The 24,982-nt window shown below is 41.7% G+C and overlaps 1 protein-coding gene across 5 annotated transcripts in view; it reads left to right on the top strand.

Moving 5' to 3' along the window:
* The window catches only part of KIF13B (kinesin family member 13B), a 207,138-nt gene that overhangs the window by 139,569 nt on the left and 42,587 nt on the right, over positions 1–24,982 (top strand). For all 5 annotated transcript variants that reach the window (XM_073335651.1, XM_073335650.1, XM_073335648.1 and 2 more), the window contains 10 exons: positions 1,952–2,109; positions 3,858–3,990; positions 5,380–5,526; positions 8,261–8,290; positions 9,824–9,923; positions 10,309–10,435; positions 12,062–12,117; positions 14,235–14,359; positions 20,986–21,162; positions 23,377–23,469. In XM_073335651.1, the coding sequence (XP_073191752.1) occupies positions 1,952–2,109; positions 3,858–3,990; positions 5,380–5,526; positions 8,261–8,290; positions 9,824–9,923; positions 10,309–10,435; positions 12,062–12,117; positions 14,235–14,359; positions 20,986–21,162; positions 23,377–23,469 (1,146 nt within the window). The remainder of the gene's footprint in view (positions 1–1,951; positions 2,110–3,857; positions 3,991–5,379; positions 5,527–8,260; positions 8,291–9,823; positions 9,924–10,308; positions 10,436–12,061; positions 12,118–14,234; positions 14,360–20,985; positions 21,163–23,376; positions 23,470–24,982) is intronic.

Below are 24,982 nucleotides of genomic sequence, written 5' to 3'. Positions count from 1 at the left end.
CATCTGAAAAATAGGGGTAATAACACTTCCTTTCTCACACCTTCTTTGTCTTATTAATTTAGATTTTAAGCTCTTGGGGTCAGGGACTGGTTTACTACATGTACATGTAGCATCTAGTACAATAGGCTTCAACCTCTTCTGTAGGTTCTAGGTGCTTCAGTAGGTGCTACTATATACAAATAGTTTGACCGGGGAAAGCACTAGAGAAGTGCCAAGTATTCATTTTTACCATATGCAGAAACTGAATGCAATTTGCAGGTAGAAGTCGGTACAAAAATCAGGACACATCAGCCTAGTGCTTCTGAGTGGAGAACCTTAAATGCCAGTGTCAAAAGCCTTTGATTTATGCAAAAAAAGCAGTCAGTGAAATAATAGACTTAGATGAATGGGATTATGTAGCTTGCCTGATCTAGAGTTCAACTTATATAGTGTATCAAACTAGTTAAGTCGTCAAACTGGGAAAGAGCCCTCTTGTACTAAGTGCTTTGCCATAAATATGTCCATTGATGAGCTCCTTTGTGAGAAGAGAGTAGCATGCAGAGTGAAAGCAAAAAGTCACCTCCAAAAGCATGTGTAGAATGGGGGGTTATTAATTTAGAAGGAATCTATGAGCGCAAAGAATTAAAGGTGTTAACATGACCCTGTAACTGTCCAACAGTAAACAGTTTTAAATGAGTTTTGGGGTTTGGTATACAGAGACCGCAGCCTACTTAATACATTGGCAAACACATAATTAAAAATCTTTTTAACCTTTTATTGAAGGTACAGTGGGAAAAAAAGGGGAAACGGTTAAAGCATTTGAAATGTTAAGTATTAAATAAGGCTTTCATCTTAACATCTCTTGTTCGCTGTCCGTTTAGTTGGAGAGAGTTCTCAAATAACCCCCACCAAGTTTTGTAAGGCTCTTAGTTGGTAACTGTCCTTTTCAGGGAAAAGAGAAGTTATTTGAGATGTCATTGCTGTTAAAATCCAATCCTGTTTCCTAAAAGACCAAACAAGACAGCAGACACATGCAAGGAGAAGAACAGCAAAGATAGAAAATGCAACTTCTGCCTCACTTGCAACCTCTCTGCTGGAAAAACATAGACACAGCACACGATCTTATCAGCCACTCTGAGACCTGGCAATCTTGTATCAGCACTAGGCTATTTAGGGCATTGCATTTAGCTGCCTTTCTGGTAACGGGCTTACAGCAAAGTATACAGTTTTGGCCAGCTAAGCCAGACTCTTATTAGACAAAAGAAAGAGAGAGGAAAAAGAAGTAATAAGGTAGAGAAGTAAAAGAATACATTGAGAGGGAGGAGACAAAATCTCATATTCCATGTGGTGTTTGGGATGTAGTTGGACCTGGTGGGTATGGCAGTGTCATCTGGATCCCTCTCTGGCCCAGACTGGTCAAGACATCTTTCAGGATTAGGATGACGAAGGCACAGAGGTATCACTCTGGACCCTAGGGCCCCGGGAAACAGAGTGAGCATCAGTTGTGGTGATGAAGCTTGCTCCTTCCCCTTCTCTTCTCTTTCAGTCAGCCAGCATTGCAGTAGTTAGCTTTGCCTTCCAGCCTCTTTTTGAGGCCCCTGAAGGTACTGATGGGTGGAACAGCCTATCCCCTCATTATTTTTGTTCACCAATTGGGCCTAATTTCTAACGCAACAGTTTTGGTCTATTGACTTCTGGTTGCACACTTTTCTTGCTTACAAGTCGGGACCTTAGCACGGTCCTTGATTTATATCAGTAGGCTGTTTTGTTTGGACTAATGCAGTGTTTCTGTTGCCCTTATGCACCTTTCCCCATCAACATTTATTGTTGAAGGTTATTGTGACGTTTTGTGAACTTTCACTCACTTTTCACAGTTGAGTTCAACATTAGGGTAAATTGGTAGGTCCAATTATCACAATAGTTAACAACGTACTCTTTTTAATGTTTAACTAGTTTTGTCATTTCCACATAGGAGTTTTCTGTAAATATTTCTGAAGACTTCATGGAGCATCTTTCTGAAGGGGCTTTGGCAATTGAAGTGTATGGACACAAGCAAAGCGATCCTCGCAAAAACTCAGCCGTGTGGGATTTGGGAATAATTCAAGCCAAAACACGAAGCCTTCGTGACAGGTAACTGCAAGGAGCAAACTCCTCCCACACGGTTTAAAATCCAGCCTCCCGGGCCCAATTTTTCTGGATTCTAGAGTGGGTTGGGGACCAGCAGTCAAATCCTGGGTTGAGTAGAAATGAATCTGCTGTTCGGATCTTTGTAACCCTCTGTGCTCACTGCAAAACCATCACGCAGGTTGGTAATGTAGGTAAAAATTATTGATAAATGCTCATTCATATTGTTTTGATTTAAAAGAAGAAAAACCTGAGGAATAAGACTGGATAATGTCCATATTATTTAGGCAACATCATAAATGTATGTATGGTTCTTTACAAAGAAACAAACGATAGTGGGGCTGATTTAACTGTAACTCTGAAATCAATGGACGGGAGAATTTCTTTGGTTACCTACCAACGTATTGGAGATCAGTCCATGTCATGAAGCGTTTACGATCTAAGGACCTGCTCCCGCTTTCATTGGAGACAACTCTGGTTTTGCCATTGACTTTAGTGGGAACAGAATAGGACTGTACGTTAAGACATGACGTGGGAAGGCAACAAACACTGGGAAAAATAAGGAGAAGGGAGACCCGACATGGGGGTTACAAAATTTCCTACTTCCAAAATTCAAGTTGATGAGATGAGCCCTTTTGCACATTGCCCTGTTCTTGATTTTTAATGGGGCAATTAACAAAGCCTTTGTAAGCTGGCCCATTTAGTTTTGATAGGTGTTCTTGATGGACAAGAGACCATCCCTCCTGATTAGGTTCACGATTTCAAAGCAAACTTTTTTTTAGTTACAAAGCAAAAACTTAAATATTACCTTATAGCATGTGATTAAGAAATTTTAAATGAGGTGAATGTATGCTGCAATTTCCAAGCATGTCATTTCATAAAGTCTAAACCAGTGGTTCTCAACCTATTTACCACTGTGGGCCACATATGCTGCTCTCTGTGTGTTATGTGGGCTGCATCCGCATCCATATATATATTATTTGTATGGCCCTGAGGATGTCATATGGGCCGCAGCTGCGTGCCGATTGGGCCACGAGTTGAGAACCGTTGGTCTAAACACCTGGTTATAAATCCAGTACCCATCTTTACTAACACTCAGGTGAACCAAAATGGTTTCCAGCAATGAATTTGTCAGTGCTGGCCTGAGGCCTAGAGCCTTGGCAAGAGCTGGAACCTGATCTGCCAGTGTCACACATGGGTCTTGCAGAATAAGTTTGTTCTTTTCAGTTTAGGGCTTTCAAAGAAGGAAGGAATAATTTTATAGGCTTTGTGGAAGAAGTGCATTTTAGGGGTAAACTTGAGGGAAGAGAGGATGTTAGTGATGGAGAAAGTGAGGATGGGTGCCACATGAAACCAGAATATCCTTAATTCTGCCCTTGGTAATGCTGGTTCAACTGCACTGAAGTCAGTGGGATTAGATGGGTATAACAGAGAGTAGAATTTGACCTTGATGTTTAATTGGCACTCGTTCTGATATGAAACTAGTATGAAGAGGTCTTGTGTCTACAAAAGTAGAGGGCAAAATGTCATCACTAGTTGTTAGCTCAGAAGTAGCAACGGGTAACTAAAAACCTTTTCCTGGCATAAATGACACTTGATGAAAAGTATTTCCCCTTCCCCTGCCTGTGATCTTTGCAAATACTGAGCAGAGTCATGTAGCTTGGCTCAGCAATTTTAAAAAAAAAAAAAAAAAACGCAAGAGAGAAGAGGGGGGGAAAAGTAAATTGTGAAATGGTATTTGGCATGTTTTCCAGATGGAGTGAGGTAACCCGAAAAGTGGAGCTCTGGGTTCAGATTCTGGAACTTAATGAGAATGGGGAGTACTGTCCAGTTGAGGTGATTCCTGCCAAGGACGTAAACACTGGTGGCATCTTTCAGCTCAGACAGGTAAGATGGCAGCTGCAGGAGTCATAGAATCATAGAAGGTTAGGGTTGGAAGGGACCTCAGGAGGTCATCTAGTCCAACCCCCTGCTTGAAGCAGGACCAATCCCCAATTTTTGCCCCAGATCCCTAAATGGCCCCCTCAAGGATTGAACTCACATCCCTGGGTTTAGCAGGTCAATGCTCAAACCACTGAGCTATCCCTCCCCCCATCATCTGTGAAAGGAGACCGGCTTTAACATTCTGAAGGAGCAGGGAATCTTGTATGTTGTACAGGTTCATAGAGTTTTAATAGTGGTCTTATGACAAAGGAACCATCAAGCTTAGGCCCAGTATTCGATCAGCTTTAAAGCAGTTACAGTCTAGAGGGAAATACATTGGATACCTTTTATATTTTGAGGTCCTCTATTATCCATCAAACAGGCACAGTGTGGGTAACAGCAGCAGAAACTTTCTCCACACTCTTCTGCCAGTGTGCTTCAGCCCTTACCTGGAGGGAACCACAGATGCTGGAGGATAGGTCATTCTCTATTGTTTGCTTAGTGTTTTGGCCACTGTGCTGAGACTGTCAACTGAGGAACCAGTTGATGGGTTATTGTTTAAAGATATGGAAACTGGACTGGATCAAATGCTCAAATCAAACTCCTCTCTCACAGGATGTAGAACAGCCATCAGAAAACAATTTTTAGTTACTATCAGCCCAGGCAGAACTTGATCGAAAACCTGATGCCAAAGTTCCCATTATCTTACTGCTAATCCTCTTAGCCAGCTACTCCCCTGTTCTCTGGTTCCTGCACATTTAATATTTTAAAATATAGTCCACTGGTCAGAGAACTCTATAAAATTAGTATCTGTTAAATACACACTATACCTCCTGCACTCCCAAACTACTATGATTTCCGATTCTGCGGAGTGTACAGCAGGAGCTGCCTAGCAAACACTGTTCCTAGAGCTTTGCTGACAACATCAGTGGTGAGGATTTACAACCAGGGAAGCCAGTCCCACAAAAAGTTAATTTCAGCTTCAGTAACATTTGCCAAATTACGTTCTCTCCCCTCAAGTGTACAAAGTCAAAACAGATCAGGGGGAAATCCTATGTTCAGTGTGTTTGAGTATTTTTGTTAAACTGTGTCCTTTGAAAAGTTTTCATCAACAGCAAATCGTGGGCTCAGTGAATGTCCCACACTTTCTTGTGGATTTAGACCTTGCAGTAGAAGTGGTAGTTCTACCTAACCAATGTCATGTCTCACATGAGAGCTTGCAGTACCACTTTCTATGTGTTGAACAATCACCAGATTCAAATTTACTATATATAAAGCCACCACCAGTAGAGGTCTCTGACACTAAGTTTTCACAGTTCAAGACTTAGTTCTTCAAATTGTTCCCTTGTGAAGGGGCAGTCACGGCGAATCCAGGCTGAAGTGAAGTCTGTGCAGGAATCTGGGACCTTGCCTCTAATGGAAGAAGCCCTACTATCTGTTGGAGTTGGCTGTGCTCAAATAAGGCATGTCAAGTCACAAAAAGTTCATGAGACTCATCAGGTAAGTTCCTGTCTCATTAAGAGATCTTTAACAGGAAGAAAAAATGATCATTCAAAGACGTGCGGATGCACCTGGAAAGCTGTGGAAAGCTCTTTTTGGACAAATTCACTTCTGGAGCAACTCCACGGGCTGTAAATTACCTTACTCTGTGTGAAACAGTGACTTCTAAACACTGTTTTGACAATACTCTTTCAGTGAATATGGGTGGGTGAATCCAGATTCTGACTTTCTCTAGGAAATGCTACCAAAAAACCTTTCCTCTTTGCCAAGGACTTCCACCATAATAGGAATGAGACTTGCAACACTAACACACACTTTTGCTTTACCCCCTTCCTCCTCTTTATTTTAAAATAACCCTACTAAATGAATAAAAACATAACCCCTTTTCAAGAAGAGTGTTTATACACCCTGTCACAGGGTGGCACAAAGAAAAGGAGGACTTGTGGCACCTTAGAGACTAACCAATTTATTTGAGCATAAGCTTTCGTGAGCTACAGCTCACTTCATCGGATGCTTCCCCTTGTCCCTATGTCCCGTGCTTGGGCTGGCCAAAGAAAGGGTCTCAGACGCCTCTTGCAGGTGCTTCACCCGTGTTCTTTTATTTACAGTGGCTGTACAGTCCCAATTCCCCCAACACCTGTCCCCACTCCGACCCCTCACTGGGTCCTCTAGCCTTTGAGGCTTGTGTCAGTCCGCAGACACAGTGCCTCAACCCTCCTACCTTCCTGCCTGGCTTGCCCCATTCCTGAGCTCTTCCCTGGGTTTATATGCCTTCCCAGTCATCAACCCAGCTGGTTCCACTAGGCTCAGCAGATCACACTGAGCCTGCTCTCATTAGGGCCTGCAGCTGGGCTCTCTGCTAAGGGTCCTGGCCTATACACCCGGCCACCCTACAGGGAAGCCAGCTCTTTAGCAGGGCACCCAAAGGTTTTATACCTCTGCCCTGCGACATACCCCAAAAAGGTAGAAAAGCCAGACACTCAATGAAGTCTGCTAGGAACTTTGGTTTTGATAATTGATTTTACTTGGAAGACAGTTGGATACAACAACCATGGGCAGCAGTATCAAACCCTAAGAAATTATAATGTATCAATGGGGATTGTACTTAAATAATGGCTAATTTGATTTTGGAAAAGTTTAAAATTAAAGGAGCAAAACTTCAGTTACTTATTTTGAGTTTTAGGAGAGCAGAGATGTATGTTGCTTTTGCCTTTTAAAATCACCCTAACGCCCCTTGTCATCAGTTGGAAGTTCAGTGTGGGTGGGAATGAATGAATGGGCTTGTGACATAGCAGCTGCCTCAGTTTCCCCACTTTGGTTGAATGTCTCTTCACAGTGGTCCTCCAGCTCCCAGCAATGTTGGTTGACTTCATGCTTCAGCTAAACTTTACTGCAGGAGAGTCTTCTTTCACTTCTTTGTCCCATAACTAAACTGAGCAGGCTCCCAAATCTATCTCAAAGCTCAACACTGGGGCGACAGCTAACAAGGTAGAGGTGGTCTGAGCCCAACTCCCTTAAAAAGCCACTCCATCCTGTGACCAGGCCTTAAAGCTTTTAGTTTTACAATTTTTTTGAAAGCTATAATCCACAAAATTAAATAACCTTTTTTTATTAAAGTGACATAACCATCTACTTTAAACTTCTGGGTTCTTGGTCTACATATCTGCAACTCTAGTTTATTTATCTTTCATGTGTATCAAATTTTCTAAAGACCTTGAAACTAAGAAAACGTATGCCTTTTTAATTTTAACGTTCACTTACATAAAATTTGCTTTTGTTACTTAACTCATCACTGGAGTTCCCCATTATCCCTTAAGTAGCTAGATAAATATTTACGCAGTGAGACTGTAAGTATAGGAATGAATTTCCAAAAAATTTTTGGAAATCCTTTGCTTTTTTTTCTTTTTCTTCATTCAGTGAATGGTGCTTTGTGTCTCACTCCTGATTGCCATCGTGATGATACTTTCTAGCAAGGGGCCCAGTTTGATGTAGGTCATTTTGATGAAAGGTTCTGTGTCCCATCAGAAAGGACTGAAAATCAAAGTGTCAGAGCTTTTGTGGGGTGACTGCTACTGTGACTTTTGTTTTAACTTTTTGGTTTTAGAATGGGTTTAATATGTTAACATTTTCCCCCACTAAATGGCTTGCCTTTAAAGCTACCTTAAAACTAACCTTTTGTCAAACTTTGGTTTCCCATGCTTGCTATAACAATTCCTACCTCTTACTAAAAAGGCAGTAGGTTCTCTCTTTAGTCCTATCATGTATCCATCAGAATGGATAGATTGCAAGTGCCTTTTCACTGTAATTATTCGTTCTTATTTAAACCACTCAAGTGTTTTAACAGTCATTTCTTGGCAATTAGATGTAGTGATTAGAATCCTTTATTAGTGGAGTTTTCCTTTAATTGTTATATAAGCTATGAAAATACATTCCAGTTGTTTATACTAAGTGATATAAATCCTCAATTACAATACCCTTCCAAACAAGATTTATAATGGAAAAGTAAGTAGTGAGTGCAAGTGGCGCTGCTATTCACTATTAAAACTGTAAAGCTGGTCTACCAGCTTCTGTCCCCAGTGTACTACATTGCTGGACATTTTAATCAGAATTACACATACAGATGGTAATATTTTAACCATAAATATTGCTTTTGCATGTAATGTATTTTCTAGTATAAAAGCATATATGAATGACTTTGATTGTTTGTTTGTTTGTTTGGGTTTTTTTTGCCTAGGAAGGAGAGGATGATATGGACAGTTATCAGGTAAATACAACAACATTTATCTTACTTCAAATATTTATATTTGTAGATCAGATTGCCTGGTCTAATTTTCAATATTAGATAGACATCCAACATTGTACATCCCACTATATGAGGCATGAATATCTAAAATGTCACTGTCCCGAAGACTGTAAAATCTCACACACATTTTTACACTATATAATATCTGACCCAGAATTAAGAGGCATTTTTCTCTCTGAAAGAATGGGACACATTAATGTATGTTTCCTGAACAAGGCATAGTTACTTTCATTTTATCTATTTTCTGACATGCTTACCCTCTGTATCTACAGCCAGTGGGTTAGGGTTGGCTGTGCTCAGAGCAGTCATAGGTATAATGTTTAAGATGCATAGAAACAAAATATTTCACACTATTTTATGTTATGAACATGGTTTGTATTGGACTTGGGAATAAAATATTGGCTAGTGATCAAAACGGTCCTACTACTCAGGACAGGGATTCTATTCCTAGGACCACCACTCACTGTGACTTTGAGCTAGGTATTTAATATCTGGTTTGACTTCCCCCCTGTAAAATGGGGATATTTTTTTTAACTTCACAGAGTTGTTGGTGTGGTATAATATTTATGATACATTGTCATTAAAAGTACACAGGAGTACTTTTCAAAAAACATCTGATGCTCATTGTTGCTGTTACCAGTAGCATAAGCATATAAGGATAACAACAAGAGATCCTGTGTTTAATTTTCTTTTTGGAGGGCTGGAGAGGGTTCTAGGTGCATTTCTACAAGACTATAGATGTTCAAAACCATGCAGGTTACGGTTTGCTTCAGTCCTTTTCTCTTGATTGATTAAATGCCTAACGAAGGAGAAGAAATGTGTTAGGGAAGTCTTTGGGGGGTGGTACAATAATAGGATGAAATTAGGCAAGGGGGAATTCACGTGGAATGTCAGGAACAATATCTTACCAAAAATAGCATGGCCCCAATCCGGCATTATCCTCTATGCTACAGCCCACCCATAATGCAGGATTGAATCCTTAGACTGGAACTCTGTAAGACAAGGACTGGTTCTTACTATGTGTTTGTAAAGCACTTAGGATTAGAGCCCCCATCTGTGCTGATTGTCGTTTCCAGGCCCTGCCGCAATATTAGTGTTAACAATAAAGTAAGGCTGTGGGACAGTCTAAATCCTGTAAATTTCTTATTTCCACGTTTTTGTTGCCTAAATGAGTAGTAGGGAATATAAGATAACTGGAGAGACAGACTTGCCAGATCAAGTCAAGACTTGCAAGGGTGGGGCATAGTCCAGTCAGTGGATGTGACTGAATGTGAGGAACAATTCTGTAATAAAGGAGAATAATGGGTAAACTAGATGACTTAATGGAGATCTCTTCCATATATCATTTCTATAGTTATCAGAGCACTAATTCAGGGGGAAAAGTGGCCAAAAATAAAAAGTATGAGCAGATGGATTGAAAGCTACTTATGTTTTCAAATGGGAAACATTGGTTTTCTTGGATCAGTACTTACACAACTTGCTTCATTTACATAGGACAGGGATTTGGAGAGACTGCGTCGGAAATGGCTGAACGTATTGACAAAACGTCAGGAATACCTAGATCAACAGCTGCAAAAACTCGTCAGCAAACCTGGTAGGTGAAACATTATTGGAATGGGAGGGGTGAGGGTGTATATCGGTTTTTTTGGTAATGTGTGTGAAATTAAGTAGCAAGGGGAAGGAATAACTGAATCTCTGAAATCGTCCGTTTGGGGAGAATAATGAGAATAAGATTCTGACATGCACTCAAGTCACAAATAGAGAGCTCTATAGAGAAAATCTGTGTATACTTACAGAGTAATAGGTGTTTTTATTGAAACTGCCAGCAGGGTGACTAGATGAGATGTTTTTTGTTTTGTTTTTTTTTATTAAAGTCAGTAGGCCATTAACCTGTGGGTTGAGGCCACCAATACGTATCACGAAAGCTGCAATGGAAAAAATGCTGCCTGTCATTCTGACGGACTGTCCTACTTTTCCAGATAAAACAGAAGATGATGCAGATCGGGAGGCACAACTGTTAGAGATGAGGCTCACTCTTACTGAAGAAAGGAATGCTGTAATGGTTCCTTCTGCTGGCAGTGGGATCCCTGGAGCTCCAGCAGAGTGGTATGAATGTTACTATATGCCACAGTGGATATAAAAATGATGGGCAGCCTGTTCCTGGCTTAGATTGCTGCCATTTTCTGCGTCACCAAATGTGGGTTATGTACATCATATGACAAAAGTGGTTAAATTAGGAGTGTTAGTATGAATTAATTTCTTGGTCTCAATAATTGAAACCCAGAAACACTCCTTAGTAAATGATACTGTTATTGACCAAAATGTAATTATAAAACCTTTGGGGAAAAAAATTCATATTTACCATTGCACTTAGCATTTAAAAAAAACAATTAGCTAATATGTTAATTATGTCGTTCCTTCACTTAAAAGGCTGCTCAGTCATATTAAAACTCCAGGAGCAGTGTGCTTCTTGCTTAAGCACAGAGTCTGTTTAGTCAGCAGGTGTTGCACATAATTTTCTAAATATTAAAAACAATAAATTACACTGGACTGAGATTGCCATACTATAGCAGCTGTAGGTAACAACTGCAGTAAAGGATGCAAAACAGTTTCTATTCTAAGCCCCCGTATTCACTTGCTTCTAACTTGGGCTGAAGTTTTCTGTGCTTGGTCTCTACCCAAAGGTAAGCTTTTGGAGGAAAAGCTGATCAGCATTTGAGTTGTTTGGAGAGGGAGCATGGCTGTGAAGAAGGGGACACGATATATTGTGCAGAGTGTGAGAGAACCTCTAACCACACTTGCTGACTAGATCCTGTTTGTTTGGCTTTTAAGTTGAACTTTGTTAAAACCAATGCTTTTGAACCACAGGAAAGTCCTCACTTCTTACTGAGGACTTCTTGTATGCCATCTTTTGAGTTAAAAAGCTGTGAATATTTGAAAACTCCATATTGAGCATGCACAGCAGAAAACAGTGTAGTTGTAAGATACATACTTCAGAAGAAATGTATTGTGAATGCATGTGCATCTAGGAAATGTGCAAAGGGTGATTCAAACAACTTACTAACTTTTTCTAATTTTTTTTTCTTACAAAGTCTTTCTAAAATGTGTTATAAATATAGGAAATTAAAGGGATAATATAGAATAAAGCATTAAGGTTGCACCGTTAAATCACAACATATCAGGAAATTTGAAAGTTAAAATGTAAACAGCAGTGTTAATTTGGACATGTTGCACATATGTACTACTTCCTATTCCTATTTTTCTTTTTGGGTGTTTAACAACCAGCATAATAGTTGTGCAATGTGGGAGAGTTAACCTTGCTTTTGGAACCTTAATATTTGCATTTCTTGACTTTTTGTGACTAACAGTCCAACCTTCAGTTGCATTACTAATGCAGAGGTTTTTGCATTAATATGTGTACATGTCAGTGTAAATAAAGAAACTTTAAATTTGCTAATAGGAGTTTAGAGGCAAGAAAACATTTCTGAAAGCAGAGGTCAAATGTAAGAATTTAGTGGGAACTAGTGTAAAAGAAGTACCAATTTAGTTTGAGTCCCTCTATACCTGCAGGAGTAAATTAAAATAAAGCCATTTGCCAAGGTTATCACTGGCTTGACCTACAATCGCAGCTGTTCAGAATGTATTATATTGTTGGCTTGTATCATAAGGTACATGTGCTGGATAAATCTGCTTCAGTTTAAATGCCACCGTTGTCAATATCTTATATTTTAGGACTCCAGTGCCTGGTATGGAAACCCATATTCCAGTTGTTTTCCTTGACTTAAATGGTAAGAGAGGACAGAGAGCATTTGAAACAAACTTTGTCTAGCCAATAACATTATAGGAACTAAGAAGCAAACTAATAAAAAGAACGAATTCTTTGAGTGGCAGGTTTATTAATGTGAAAAGACTATTCGAACTACATTTATTTCATCCAACTATATTGTTTAATGCTCCAGAATACACAGCAATTACATACAGAATGAACAATACATTTTTATACTCCCTATGTTTGGTAGACCTTAAATAAGTGAAAAGACAGGAAGAAGGGAGATATAAAATAACAAAGGGAATAAAACTTAGAAGCTAACAATAAAAGCCAGTTGTAAATGCGGAATAATCATTCAAAAAGAATGGTTCTAGTGGAGTCCCACAGATCGTTGTTCTTGGCCAGTGCTCTTTAATATCTTTATCAAAGATCTGGAAAAAAAATGCTGAAAAAGTTTGCATATGACACAAATGAGTGGAATGGTAAGTGAGAATGTGTGTGTTATGCAGAGTGATCTTTGTCTCTTGGTATACTGGGCTCACTTGCCTTTTAATACATCCAGATACAAGGTCATACATATAGGGACAAGGAATGCAGGCCACACCTACGGAATGGGGGACTGTATCCTGGAAAGGAGAGACTCTGAACAGGACTTAAAGGTCCTAGTGGATAACCAGTGGAACGTGAGCTACTAGTGTGATGATGTGGCTAAGAGGAGTTAACATTGTCCTTGGATGTATAAGCATCACTAAGAGTACAGAGGTGGTGTTATCTCTATATACAGCATTGCTGTGACCATTAGTGTGACACTGTGTCCAGTTGGGGTGTCCACACGTTACAAAAATTTGGTGTTATCCTTTTTAAGGGTTCAGAAGAGAGTTACAAGAATGATTCTGGGAAAACTTCCTTATAGCGAGAGACTTCAGAAGCTCAGACTCTTAGCTTGCCAGGGCAAATGTTAGGAAGTTACTTGATCATGGTCTGTAGGTACATGGCAAGATTTCTGATTGTAGAGAGCCCTTTTAATTTAGCTGCAAAGGTAGAAAAAGATCCAGTGTCTAGAAGCTGAAGCTTGATAAACTCAAGACTATAAATATGGCACAGGATTTTCTTTTGTTTACAGTGAGAGGAATTAACCATTGTAACCACTTACCAAGGACTTAGTGGATTCTCTATCATGTGAAGTTTTAAAATCAACATTGGATGTCTTTCTAAAAGATGTATGGTCTAGGTCAACCAGAAGTTATGGGGCTTGATACAGGAATTATTGGATGAAATTATCTGGCCTTTGGTATGCAGAAGGTCAGACTGGATGATCATAATTGTCCTTTCTAGCCTGAAACTAGATGAAAATAAAATTGTGCTGGGATTTCGAAGGGAGTGGGGCACATAACTCTTAGGTTTCTTTGAAAATTCCAGCCTAGATGAATAGTAAACTCAAGGAATTTCCAAGGTGAGAAGTTTCTGATAAGGGATGTAAAGAGGGAGGGAGATAAACTGTTTCATATATAAAATATCACTGAATTAATATAAGCGTGCTTTGATATTGGCACTGGTAAGTACTAGAATGACTACCTAAACTGAGGCCTTGCTCACATGACCACAGGTCGGTGACTGACCACACATAGCTCAACCAGAATTGTGTTTGAGAGCAGTTTTCCAACCTACGTTGGCTGTTAGCACAAGGAACACATTGTTTTTTAAATTGTTCCAGATGAAACTGCTTTAGTTTCCTTGCCCTAGATAGCCCATACTGAAGTTCTAAGCAAGGGTGTGACACAATCTGTAACCACATTAGCTGTTAAATTGTAACTGATTTTCTGTGACCAAGTCTGTAATGATTTCAAACATTGCTACAAGTCCCAGGGTACGAAGGACCTCATATAGCACGCTTCATACCAAAGGCTTCCAAAGCACAAGCACACTCCCTGTACAATGCAACACAACAGTTTCAGGCAAGGTAAAAAGGATACCCTATTGAAGTGAAACTATGGTGGAATTTTACATAGGCAGAAAGTAATTGTCCAAACTGGCATTTGGCCAGTACACAAGAATTAATGTCACTACTCTTGTGCTGTTTTGAATGGAGTACAGTTCTTGTTTCTTTTAACATTTTTGAGTCTTCTGTGCTCCTAGCGGATGACTTTAGCTCTCAAGATAACCTTGATGACCCAGAACCTGGTGGATGGGATGCTACTCTCACTGGGGAAGAGGAAGAGGAATTCTTTGAATTGCAGATTGTAAAATACTATGAGAGTGAGGTAAGCAAAAGAACAGCCCAGAATGCTTAAGATCAGGAGTCTTCTCATCTTATTAACCTCTTCTTAACAGGGCTTGTCTACACAGGGAGTTATTCCAGAATAACTATTCCACTTCCAAAGTGGATTAAGATAATTCACAACAAGGCACTCTTTTATTCTAAATAAAAGCATTCACACATGGAGTTAATCTTTTTTTAATTCATACCTTATCTATTTCTGGATTACCTTTCATGTGTAGGCAAACTCTTACCTAGACATCACAGGAGTGCATCTAGACTGACACATTAAGTATACAGCTCTTGTACTTTCTAAGGCTGATTGTTTTTAGAATTGTTCTCTAGGAATGGAATTTTATTATATTCCCCCCAAAAAACTACATTAAAGTGGAGTTGCAGTTGTTTAGGTGCCTTAACGGTGCATTTCCATTTCTTAGCATGTTTTGATTTATTTTCAGTATAACCTTAACTCTGAATTTCCTGGTTTTGTAATGCTTGGTTTTGGGATAATCCAACATTCCTGTAAATTTCTTTTTTTAACCTTTAAGTTACTGGTACTTACTCCAAACTTTAACTCCAACTTAACACAGTTGTTTTTGTCTGGGAATTTCCTCAGACTTCTAAAATTATTAAAATTTTTCTGCATGCACTCTAAACAAGAAACCCAAAGAGAGTGCTACCATGTGATATTTCTAATTATTTGAAGATATGTAGTATCAACTTTCCATAATTTTATTTTTATTTTATGAGCAGGGAAATTCCTTTTCCCCTCTCAAGCCTAATAGGATTTCTGTATTTTACCAAATATTTTTAACACTGTTCAGGCAAAATATTTCTCAGCTGTCAAGCAAAAAAAAAAAGAAAAGGGGGGGGGGTGTCTTTAAGTGAAGTATACTGAAATTTGTCTTCCAAAGACTCACATTGTAATCAGCTCTGCTCTTTCTGGAGTGTCTTCATAAGAGCAAAATGGAATGATCCTGTCCTCTTAAAAGTTATAGTCAAAAATCTAGGAGATTGGTAGTTCTTTTTCAAAGGGAAATGTCCTTGTGTTTAAAAAAGTCTCAGTTCTTCTTTGGGTGCTGATCCCTATGTGTGTTCAACACTTGGGTGCACATGTCCCTGAGTCCATAAATTCTAACAAGCAATGTCGGTTGGCCTGCACATGAGCATTAATTCTCCTTTTGCTCCAGACCAAGGGCATAAGAGGAAGTATTGACCAACACCTCTCCAGTTCCTTCTTACCCATCGCATGCCCTGACTCAGAATTCCTGTGTCCACAGATTTCTCCAACTTTTCTATTTCGTAGCCTGTAAATAATTTTATAGTAGTTTAGTTAGTTAGTATAGCTTGTTCTTTCCCCATACCAGAGATGCTCTACCCAAGATCCGAGGCTATGCCCAGAGCTTCAGGGTTCAAGAACTGTCTCTTGCCCTCACTCCTTCTCCACAAATCACAAATATCACAAATACTGTCTCTATTGCTTGGATAAGATGCACATTCCAGCAAAGTGCAGCATCTGTTGCTCATTTCCACCGCAACCACGTGAAGCTCATGACCTTCACTTAAGGAAACACCTTATGAAGAAGACGATGAGACCTCACTCTGATCCAGGCCACGGAGACACCCCCACACGCTGTACATTGGCTCCATCAGATGAGTAGTGCCCCCAACGTAATCTTAGAAGCAGAGTCTGCAAATGCTAAGCCCAAGGGCTCTTCTTCCACAGCTTCCCATAAGAGTAGGGGGCACTCTCACAGTTGCAAGGACAGATCCCTGTCGAGGTGTGTCCATAAGATATCCCTCCCAAAGGCCGTCCAGGCTGGGTGAGCCTTCGTTCGTGGATCCTATAGATCCAGGATTTTGGAGGACACAGTGTGCAAGAAAAAGGATCTGTTGCTGGCTCTGGCTTTGAAACACGAGGACTGACGTCTGCTGGTTCTGCCCAGAAGTGCTGGACCTGACTCTTCATTGGTACCAGCCCTCCCTTCAGAGGACAACCCAACTACAATTTCCCGGGACACGTCCGAACCATCGGTCCTGATCACTGGAACACCCAAAATGCCAGGACAACCAGACACCTACACGACACCAGAGGATATATTCCTCCCTTACCCTCAGCCTCCTCTCTCCAGCCCAGTCCTCCAAAGGGAAATTGCCACACTGGAGGACAAAACTGCTTTAGCACCACAAGAATCATCCCTTCTCTAACCCATGGGCAGGAGCATCCACCCTCATATACTTTCCACCTCACCAATGAGGAGAGAGCAGTTATCAGACTCAGGTGAGTAAGGCACCCCAGCCAGTCCATCTCCTCCTAGAGTTCTGAGCCCTGATAGAGAGTCGAGGAGATCTGGATGTTATCCGGTGCTATGAGGTCTCTCCCATCTGATTGATCCCTCCTTTTGGCTTTATTGGGGCCCATGGAAACTCTGTGGCAGACACCCCAGATCCGTCCAAGAGTCATACAACACCTCTCCTCGGCACCCACCAGATCTGTCACAGTTCAAGGAGGAGGAGGATATTGATTCGGATCTGCCAGCACCAATGGGAATCTCATCTGAGCTCCAGCTGAAGCTGTCACTCCATCCTCACCATCTCCACTGGACGACCATAGGCATACCAGGAGCTACTGCAGAGGATAACCAATGGCCTCCAGATACCACTGGAGGAGATCCATGACTTCCAGTACTATCTCCTGGATATTCGGTAGGCTGCAGGTCCAAGCAAGATGGCACTCTCAGTTAATGAGGCTATCATGGAGCCAGCCAGAGTGGTCTGGCATACCTCTACCTCATGAGTCCCCATGCCTAAAAGGACTGAGAGATGTGATTTTGTCCTTGCCAAAAAAGCTGTATGTCTTTTCTCCCACCCAGCACCCAAATCCCTGGTGGTACATTAAGCCACAAAGAGAGTTACAAGATCCCAAGACCACTCCAGCTCACAAGGGCTCGAAGAGGTTGGACATTCTGGAGGAAAAAAGGTTCATACCATGAACTGTCAGGCCTTGTTAGCAAAATATGATTTTAACAATTACTCTAGCCTGGCTGACTTTAAGGACAAGCTTCCCCCTGAGGACAGAGGCCAATTTCAGTCCTGGATAGAGGAGGGCAAGTTGTTGGCAAAGGCATTTCTTCTGGCTCCAGTGGATACTGCATTCAGAGTCTTGGCCACTGACACAGTTGTAAAGCATGAGTCTTTGCTACACTCTTCAACAAAGCGGTCCAGAACACCATACAGGACCTGCCTTTTGACAGGCCAAATTTGTTTAATGGAAAGCAGATGAGTCCCTACACTTGCTGAAAGACTCACGGTCAACTCTACGCCTCATGGGAATTTACACCCCAGCCCTGAGGAGACAACACCAGAGGCAGATGTATAGGCCAAGGCCAACCTCTCCACAGACATTATACCACCCACATCCACCCATAAACATCAGGCTTCAGAGGCATCAATTTTCAGCTACCATATATCTGCCTATTCTCAGCCACCCACTAAGGGCTACCTTTGACACCTCCGGTGATATCCTTCACTGCTCTTGATGCCACTTACCTCTACCCGCGTTATCTTTGGGGGCCACCTCTCACTTTTCACCCACAATTGGGACTCTATCACGACTGAGAATTGGGTCCTAGAATTCGTCCATTAAGGATATTCCACAGAGGTTTTCTCTCTCTCCCTCCCCACAAATCCCCTTCAGGGACCACTCTCATGAGGTGATTCTTAAACAGGAGGTGGACTCCCCCCTCCAACAAGGGGCAATAGAATGAGTGCCATTTCAGTATCAAGGAAGTTCCTTTGATTTCTAGTGGATCAGGAACGTTTCCAGTTCATAGTCCTTCCCTTAAGACTAGCAACAGCAAAGGAGTATTCATGAAGGTCTTCTCTGTGGTTGCAGCCCAAATGAGATGTCAGGGTACACAGTTTTCCCATATCTTGATAACTAGCTCTTAGTAGGTGGCCCCAGTAGAGGCAGTATTGACCGACACCCGGCGACTTTGTTCCTGCTCCATCGTCTAGCAGGATGGATGTCTGCAAAGAAAGAAAAGACCATTTTAACACCCACACAACAATAAAGTTTGTCAGAGCAGTCCTCCCCACAGAAAGATTTCAGTTTATGAGCAATCTGATAGCACAGATTACTTGCAGACCAAGGACTATGGTCAAAGTATGCCTTTCTCTTCTAGACACGTGGTCTTGTGCACTTATGTGACACCATTCACCAGACTTCATCTACAATGCCTACAGGCCTGGCTTTGGTCAGTTTACTCACCAGATGAGGATCACATCAACACCAGAGTGGCCATTCCCACCAGGGTCATCACCTGTCTTACCTGGTGGTTGAATCCAGAACCAGTGAAAGTAGAAATCCCCTTCAGTGCTCCTGCCCCAATGTCACTTTTCTAACGGATTCATCCCTTATGGGTTGGAATGCTCACATGAACAACCACACCATAAAAGGTACCTGGACCCCACAAGAGGCCAGACTGCACATCAATCTACTGGAACTGAGGGCAGTCTGCTAAAACTGCTTATACATTTACTTCTATATCAGAGTAACATCAGACAACAGCAACATGGTCTGTTACATAAACAAATAGGGCAAAGCAAGATCTCTTCCTAGAAGCAGTCAGGCTTTGGTTTGGTGCATCAGAAACTACACCACCATCCAAGCCACATACCTTCCAAGTGCTCATAACTCGTTAGCAGACAGGCTGAGCAAACAGTTCTCTGCAGACCCTGTGTGGGGAACACCTCAGTTGGGATGCAAAGGGATCCCAAAGAACAGGAAATTTCCCCCGTACTGCTCCAGAGGAGCTATGAGTCACAGCTCCCAGGGCAATGATCTCCTGTTGTCATGGACAGAAGAACTTACGTATGCCTTTCCTCCTATTCCCCTGCTACCACAGGTCTTGAGAAAGATCCATCACAACAGTGCTTGTAGCACCTAACTGGCACAGACAGTTTTGGTTCTCAGAACTCCTGAGAATTTCAGTCCCACCTCCTATCAGGATCCACACCTTTTCAGATCTTCTTACTCAGGAAGAAGGCAGAATCGAATACCGCAATCCAGAGCCACTCCGCCTGGTGTTTGGATGGGCATCAAAACTAGAATGTTTTTGCTCAGCACCCATCCAAGATATCAAAGTAAGAATGCTACCTAGCTAAATGGAGATTATTCTCTACCTTGGCTCAGCATAATCAGCCTTCTCCCAGCTTTCTAGATGTCCCAGTTGTTTTAGATTCTCCTATTTTTAAAAAAAATACCCTCAGGTCTTTCCATTAGTTCACTGCAGGTTCATCTTGCAGTGATCAGTGTCTTCCTTCCTCCAGTAGCTGGACATTCCATTTTCACTCACCCAATGACAGTGAGATTCATGAAAGGGCTAGTCAGGATTTTTCTGCTAGTGGTCAAACCTACACCTCAGTGGGGCCACAATCTTGTCCTGTCTATGCTCACCAAACCTCCATTAGAACCCTTGGCAACATGCCCTATGTCCTACTTGTCCCTGAAAGTGGGATTTTTAGTTGCTGTTTCCTCACTCAAAAGATTGCGCAAGATGGGAATCCTTATGGCAGACCCACCCTATACTGTTTCTCACAAGGAAAAAGGTCTCCTTTCACCCCCATCCTAAATTCCTCCCCAGTTATTTCTGAATTCCATGTCAACCAGACTATCCATGTATCTGTTTTTTTCCTGAAACTCCATGCCTCTGCTGAAGAGAGCCGCTTTCATTCCCTCAAAGTCAGACATGCCTTGACATTCTACCTGAAAAGGACCAGACCTATCAGAAGATCACCAAGGCTATTTCTCATCATAGCAGAAAGGTTGCAAGGACAAGCTCTATCCTCTCAGAGAATGTAAGTGGATTTCTGGGGGAATCAAGTTCTACCAATTAACACACATCCCTCCACCTGATGGGGTAAGGGCACAATCCATGAGAGCACAAGTTGCTGCTACAGCATCCCTGCAGGAAGTACCGATACTGGACATATGTAGAATGGCTACCTGGAGTTCCATTCACACACATACAAAACATTTTGTACGCTAGTTCAAGCAGATGCAACAGTGGGAACTGCAGTAATTTAAGCATCTTTGCTGCTAGCATCCTCGCACCCTCCTCAGTCTGAATGCTGCTAGTCAGTCATCCAGGTGTGGAGCAAGCATAGGGACCAGCACTCAAAGAAGTGGAGGTCATTTACCTGTAACTGGATGTTCTTTGAGATGTGTGGTCCATATCTATATTCCCCTCCATCCTACCACCCCTCAGTCCCCTTTTCTTCGGATCCTGCTGGATTCACAGTAAGAAGAACTGGACAGGTGTCAGCCCACACTGCCTCTTATGCCCTGGGTCAACGGACACTGCTTGTTAGAATTTATGGACTCAAGTGCATGATGTGCATGCTCATCTACATGTGGAATACAGCTAGGGATCACAGATCCCAAAGAATTTCCACTTACAGGTAAGTAACCTCCATTTTTAAACTCAAATATCTTTGTTGGGAGACTATATTGATTGTAAAATGACCTCTTATTAAAACAGACATTTGGTTTTTTCCACTTCTAGGTGAACTAGAAATTTTTTGAGTTAAAATTTATGTATTAGAGGAGATGCTTTCTTTCCTTTGCAGGTGAAAGTAGAAGCCTCCTGGGATTCCACAGTCCATAACTGCATTCAGCTCAGTAAAGGATCAGCAACAGATGAAAGAGTTTTCCTTATTGTGAGAGTGACTGTCCAGCTCAGCCATCCTGCAGAAATGCAGCTAGTGCTACGCAAACGTGTCTGTGTTAATGTCTACGGGAGACAGGTACATCTTTTAAAACCCTCCAGTGAGTTTTGACTCCCTGTCAAAGTGATGAGAGACCTGAGGCAAAGAGCTTTTGACTTGCTCTACACCAGAGTTCAGTAATTCCTGGTCCCCAGTCCTGTGCTCAGACTCCTAGTCTGTGCTTCACTTCACTGCAGCATTTTAACACTGGTGTACCCCTTGTTTTGGTGGATTTGATAGGTTGCCAACATCGGGTTGAGATGGAGGTGCGTATTTTTAAATATTTTATGGGAGCTGTGTGTTTGTAATTCTGAGACATGACAAGTGTCCCTTGAAGAAAAATGAAATTAACAGTGGCCTTCTAAAAAGAGTCTTTAAACTAACTCTTAGGCAGAAGCATTACAGAACAAAAAGAAAAGTGTCCAGTTCTTCTCTTGATGTAGTTTTTCTTTGGCTGGATACATTTGTTTGACATGTTGAAGTGATCTGGGTCCATTTTGTAGAAGCTTTGAAGATACCAAAATAATTTATACATTAATCTTCAGTTCCACTTCCTCACAAGTCCTGCTGGGGACTAGACTTGGAGAATCAAGAAGGTGGGATACTGTGTTTCACCCATCCTCAGCAGCTTCAGCTCTTTACTTTGGTACACTGTCATAAAGAAGCATCAGAAATAGCAACAACCAGCTGCTGTTTTGATTCCTTGTGTTTACTTAACACCGATTTGCTCTGTCCTGTGTGGGAATAACGAGGTGCTTCAAGTTGCTAGTAGTCTGTGTGATAATTTCAGTGTCTTGGAAGATTATTTGATTTTTTTTTCTCATGGCTTTTGTATGATGCTGCTAAATACTGGAGAGAACTTTTGTTTCAACATCATTAGTATTAATATGGTGAATAGTCTCTCTAATCCCAATCATTTAACATTGGGTAGAGTTTAGTAGGTGTTTCCTCATGGGCCAGGAGCTTGTGTTTTGTAGATTAGTGAAATTCGTCTCATTTGCCTATGGATCCTAAGTGAAACCTGCATTATGTTTTCCCCATCAGTAACATTGACTGCATCTGTTTCTAGAAACTGACCTCTCTTCCAGTCTGAGACATTTAGGGGTATGCTAGCAGCAGTTGTGGCTCACGTTGCTGTCTGTGGCTTCTCAGAACGAAAGTCCCTCTTGACCTTTTATTTTCTCCATTTGGCCTGTTGTGCCATGATGGAAGGTGCGGGGGGAGGAATAAATGGGAGGCAGGAGCTCAATGAATGGTCCCATTGAGGGAATGATCCCTGAAAATCTTCATTCCTTGATGAAGATGGTGGGAGGAGGGAGAATTCTGCTCAATGCTGCCCCGAAATTTGGCTTTCTATGCCAGCGTCCATATCCGATAAGGTGGGGGTGCTGAGCTGCTCCTCTGTTGGCATTACTGGAGGCAGAGTCTGAAGCGAGGCCAGAAGGGGTATGGCCAAGCTCCAGGCAGAGCCCTGTGGACACAACTGAGCTGCTGATAGTATTTGGAGGAAGAGAGGCACAGCACTAAATATTTGACAAGGTGCGAAGCCTTTCCCAGAAAGGAAACAGTTAGGCAAATTTTCCATTATCTAAAACTGGGGGGAACCCATTTCACAGAAATCATTTGCAGGCTCCATTTATCATAAAGATTGTATTGAGTCGCCATCAATGCCGATTTCCTCTGCAAGCTGAGTCTATTTGACAACACAAAAATTCAGCCTTCTCACTAGGTTTTTTTAATCCCCAGCGATAACTTTTCCAGGCTGTTCAGACTCAGCAGCATCTTTCAATGACTCATCTCTGCATTAATTCAAGAATCCAGTTCTTAACCCTGCGCGGTGCCAAGTCAGCATAAACAATGACAATGCCCTCTTAAATCATTCTTCATAACGATCTCTTTGGTCAAGAATTTAATGTCTTTACTTGTCAATATTCAAGAAAAGTCACCCTGGGGTCTCCCCAAAAAAGAAAAAATAATCATCTCAAACCAGTCAATCCTTTGTTTTCTAGTTAAGAGGTCACTTTGCTGTGTAGAAAGATAATCCCCTTTTTACATCTGTAATGAAGACAGAAGTAACTGATTTTGTCTTTATTTGGACTAAAGTCCTTTGAATGCTGCCTGCTTGTTTTGTCTGTTCTGTTGTTTGCCATATACAAACATTTGCTTTTGTTGAAAATGTTATTTTAAAACACCTTTTTTTTTTTTTTTTTAACTGAAACAACCATTTTTTCCCCTTTCCTTCTTCCTCTATAGGGTTTTGCACAGAGCTTCCTAAGAAGAATGTCTCACCGAAGTTCCATTCCTGGCTGTGGAGTCACCTTTGAGATAGTCTCTAATATTCCAGAGGTGAATAACTAGGAATTGAAAATGCCTGAAACTGTCAAAGGGACACCAACTTCTTGAAATCTCACATCTGGTTGAATATTCATTGCCTATTGTTGCTACAAGTAATAACTAAGATTCCTAGAACAGACAGAGATTAGACAAACTGTTTTTTTTGCACGTTGTGCATTTTGCAGCAATCTGCATTGTCTACCGTGTTTAGTCAGTTTTCCCTCGTCATTTGAGTGGGTCTTTCATACAGCAATGGGGAAGAGAAATATTTTAAGAAATCTTGTCCTGGGACTCGGGAGCAGGTTTAGTACCGGACTACTTTTAATTTTTTTTTTAAATAGAATCTAAATTTCAAGTGGAGGCTGTCCCTTAATAAATAATGCCTTGCTTTAACCCTTCGAGCACTGAGCCTCATCATACTTTCCTTCATTGCCTCCACTCTTGCCTTTGTTTGATCAAAACAGATGCCCAGTAACAGCCTCCAAGAAAGCACTGCGAGAGACAGACACACCTCCCACCCAAAGCATGTCTGAAGCTGTAGTCTCTGTTTTGTCAACTTTCTTAGTTTTATTTCCCTTCATATGGTAGCTTAGTATGTTGTAGGGAGCAGGCAAAGACCCAAATGTGGCTGGCTTTAGTGCTATAAAATATCTGAAGACAGACAATTTACTCCTGGGGGAATTCTGCGCATAATATATAAAAATTCTGCATATTTTACTTGTCAAAATAACATAATATAATCATGCCAGTTTCAATTATTTTGGTAATTTATTTCAAAATACCTGTCAGCAAGCATGTCTGTAACAGTACAGAAAACAAAAAAGATTAAGGAAATGTTTTTGACAAATAGATTCCTTACTAGGCATATTAGTACAGAACTTTTAGTAATAATTCATTTAAACTACAGTATAGAACCGTATTTCCCGCACCCCTCAGAAGCAGAGCAAAGGCTTGGGAGAGTCACGGGTAATGGAGGAGCTAAGGGAGAGGGAAGTAATTACTGGGAGGGAGCCTGGGGGTGAACCTGGAGGGTTGTGAGTTGTGGCTGGGAGAAGTATGCAACAGGTTTTTTGAGGGGGAGGGATTGTTAGGGAGTTGGGGAGCTTTTCCCATGCAGACCCTGGCTGACCTCAACCTCTCCCATTTAATCAGGCACATCTGTCCCAGTCCCCATTTGGCCCTGCACCCCAACTTTCTCCTATCCCCATGTGGCCCTGCACCCTCGCTCAGCCAGGCATGGCTGCCCCATCCCCATGTGGCAGTGCACTCCCCATCCTCTTGTCCCCATGTGGCCCTGCACCCCCCACTCCCACTCAGTGTTGTCACCCAACTAGCTCCTGTGTCCCCGCCCCAGTTTGCCATTCCCCTCCCCCCCAGCTAGCCCTTCTGGACTCCAGTCTGTGTGACCCGTCCCCTCCCCCAGCAGCTCTGGGTGCCCTGCTCTGTTCCTCCCCCATTCCATGCCTCCTCACCTGGCCTCTGCCCCCTCCCTCTCCATGGCTGGCTGCTCCAGCATGTGAGCCAG

Source organism: Lepidochelys kempii, chromosome 3 (assembly GCF_965140265.1).
Source record: "Lepidochelys kempii isolate rLepKem1 chromosome 3, rLepKem1.hap2, whole genome shotgun sequence".
Classification (NCBI taxonomy): Eukaryota; Metazoa; Chordata; order Testudines; family Cheloniidae; genus Lepidochelys; species Lepidochelys kempii.
The sequence above is the reverse complement of the archived record's forward strand: the minus strand, read 5'-3'. Positions and strand labels throughout refer to the sequence as shown.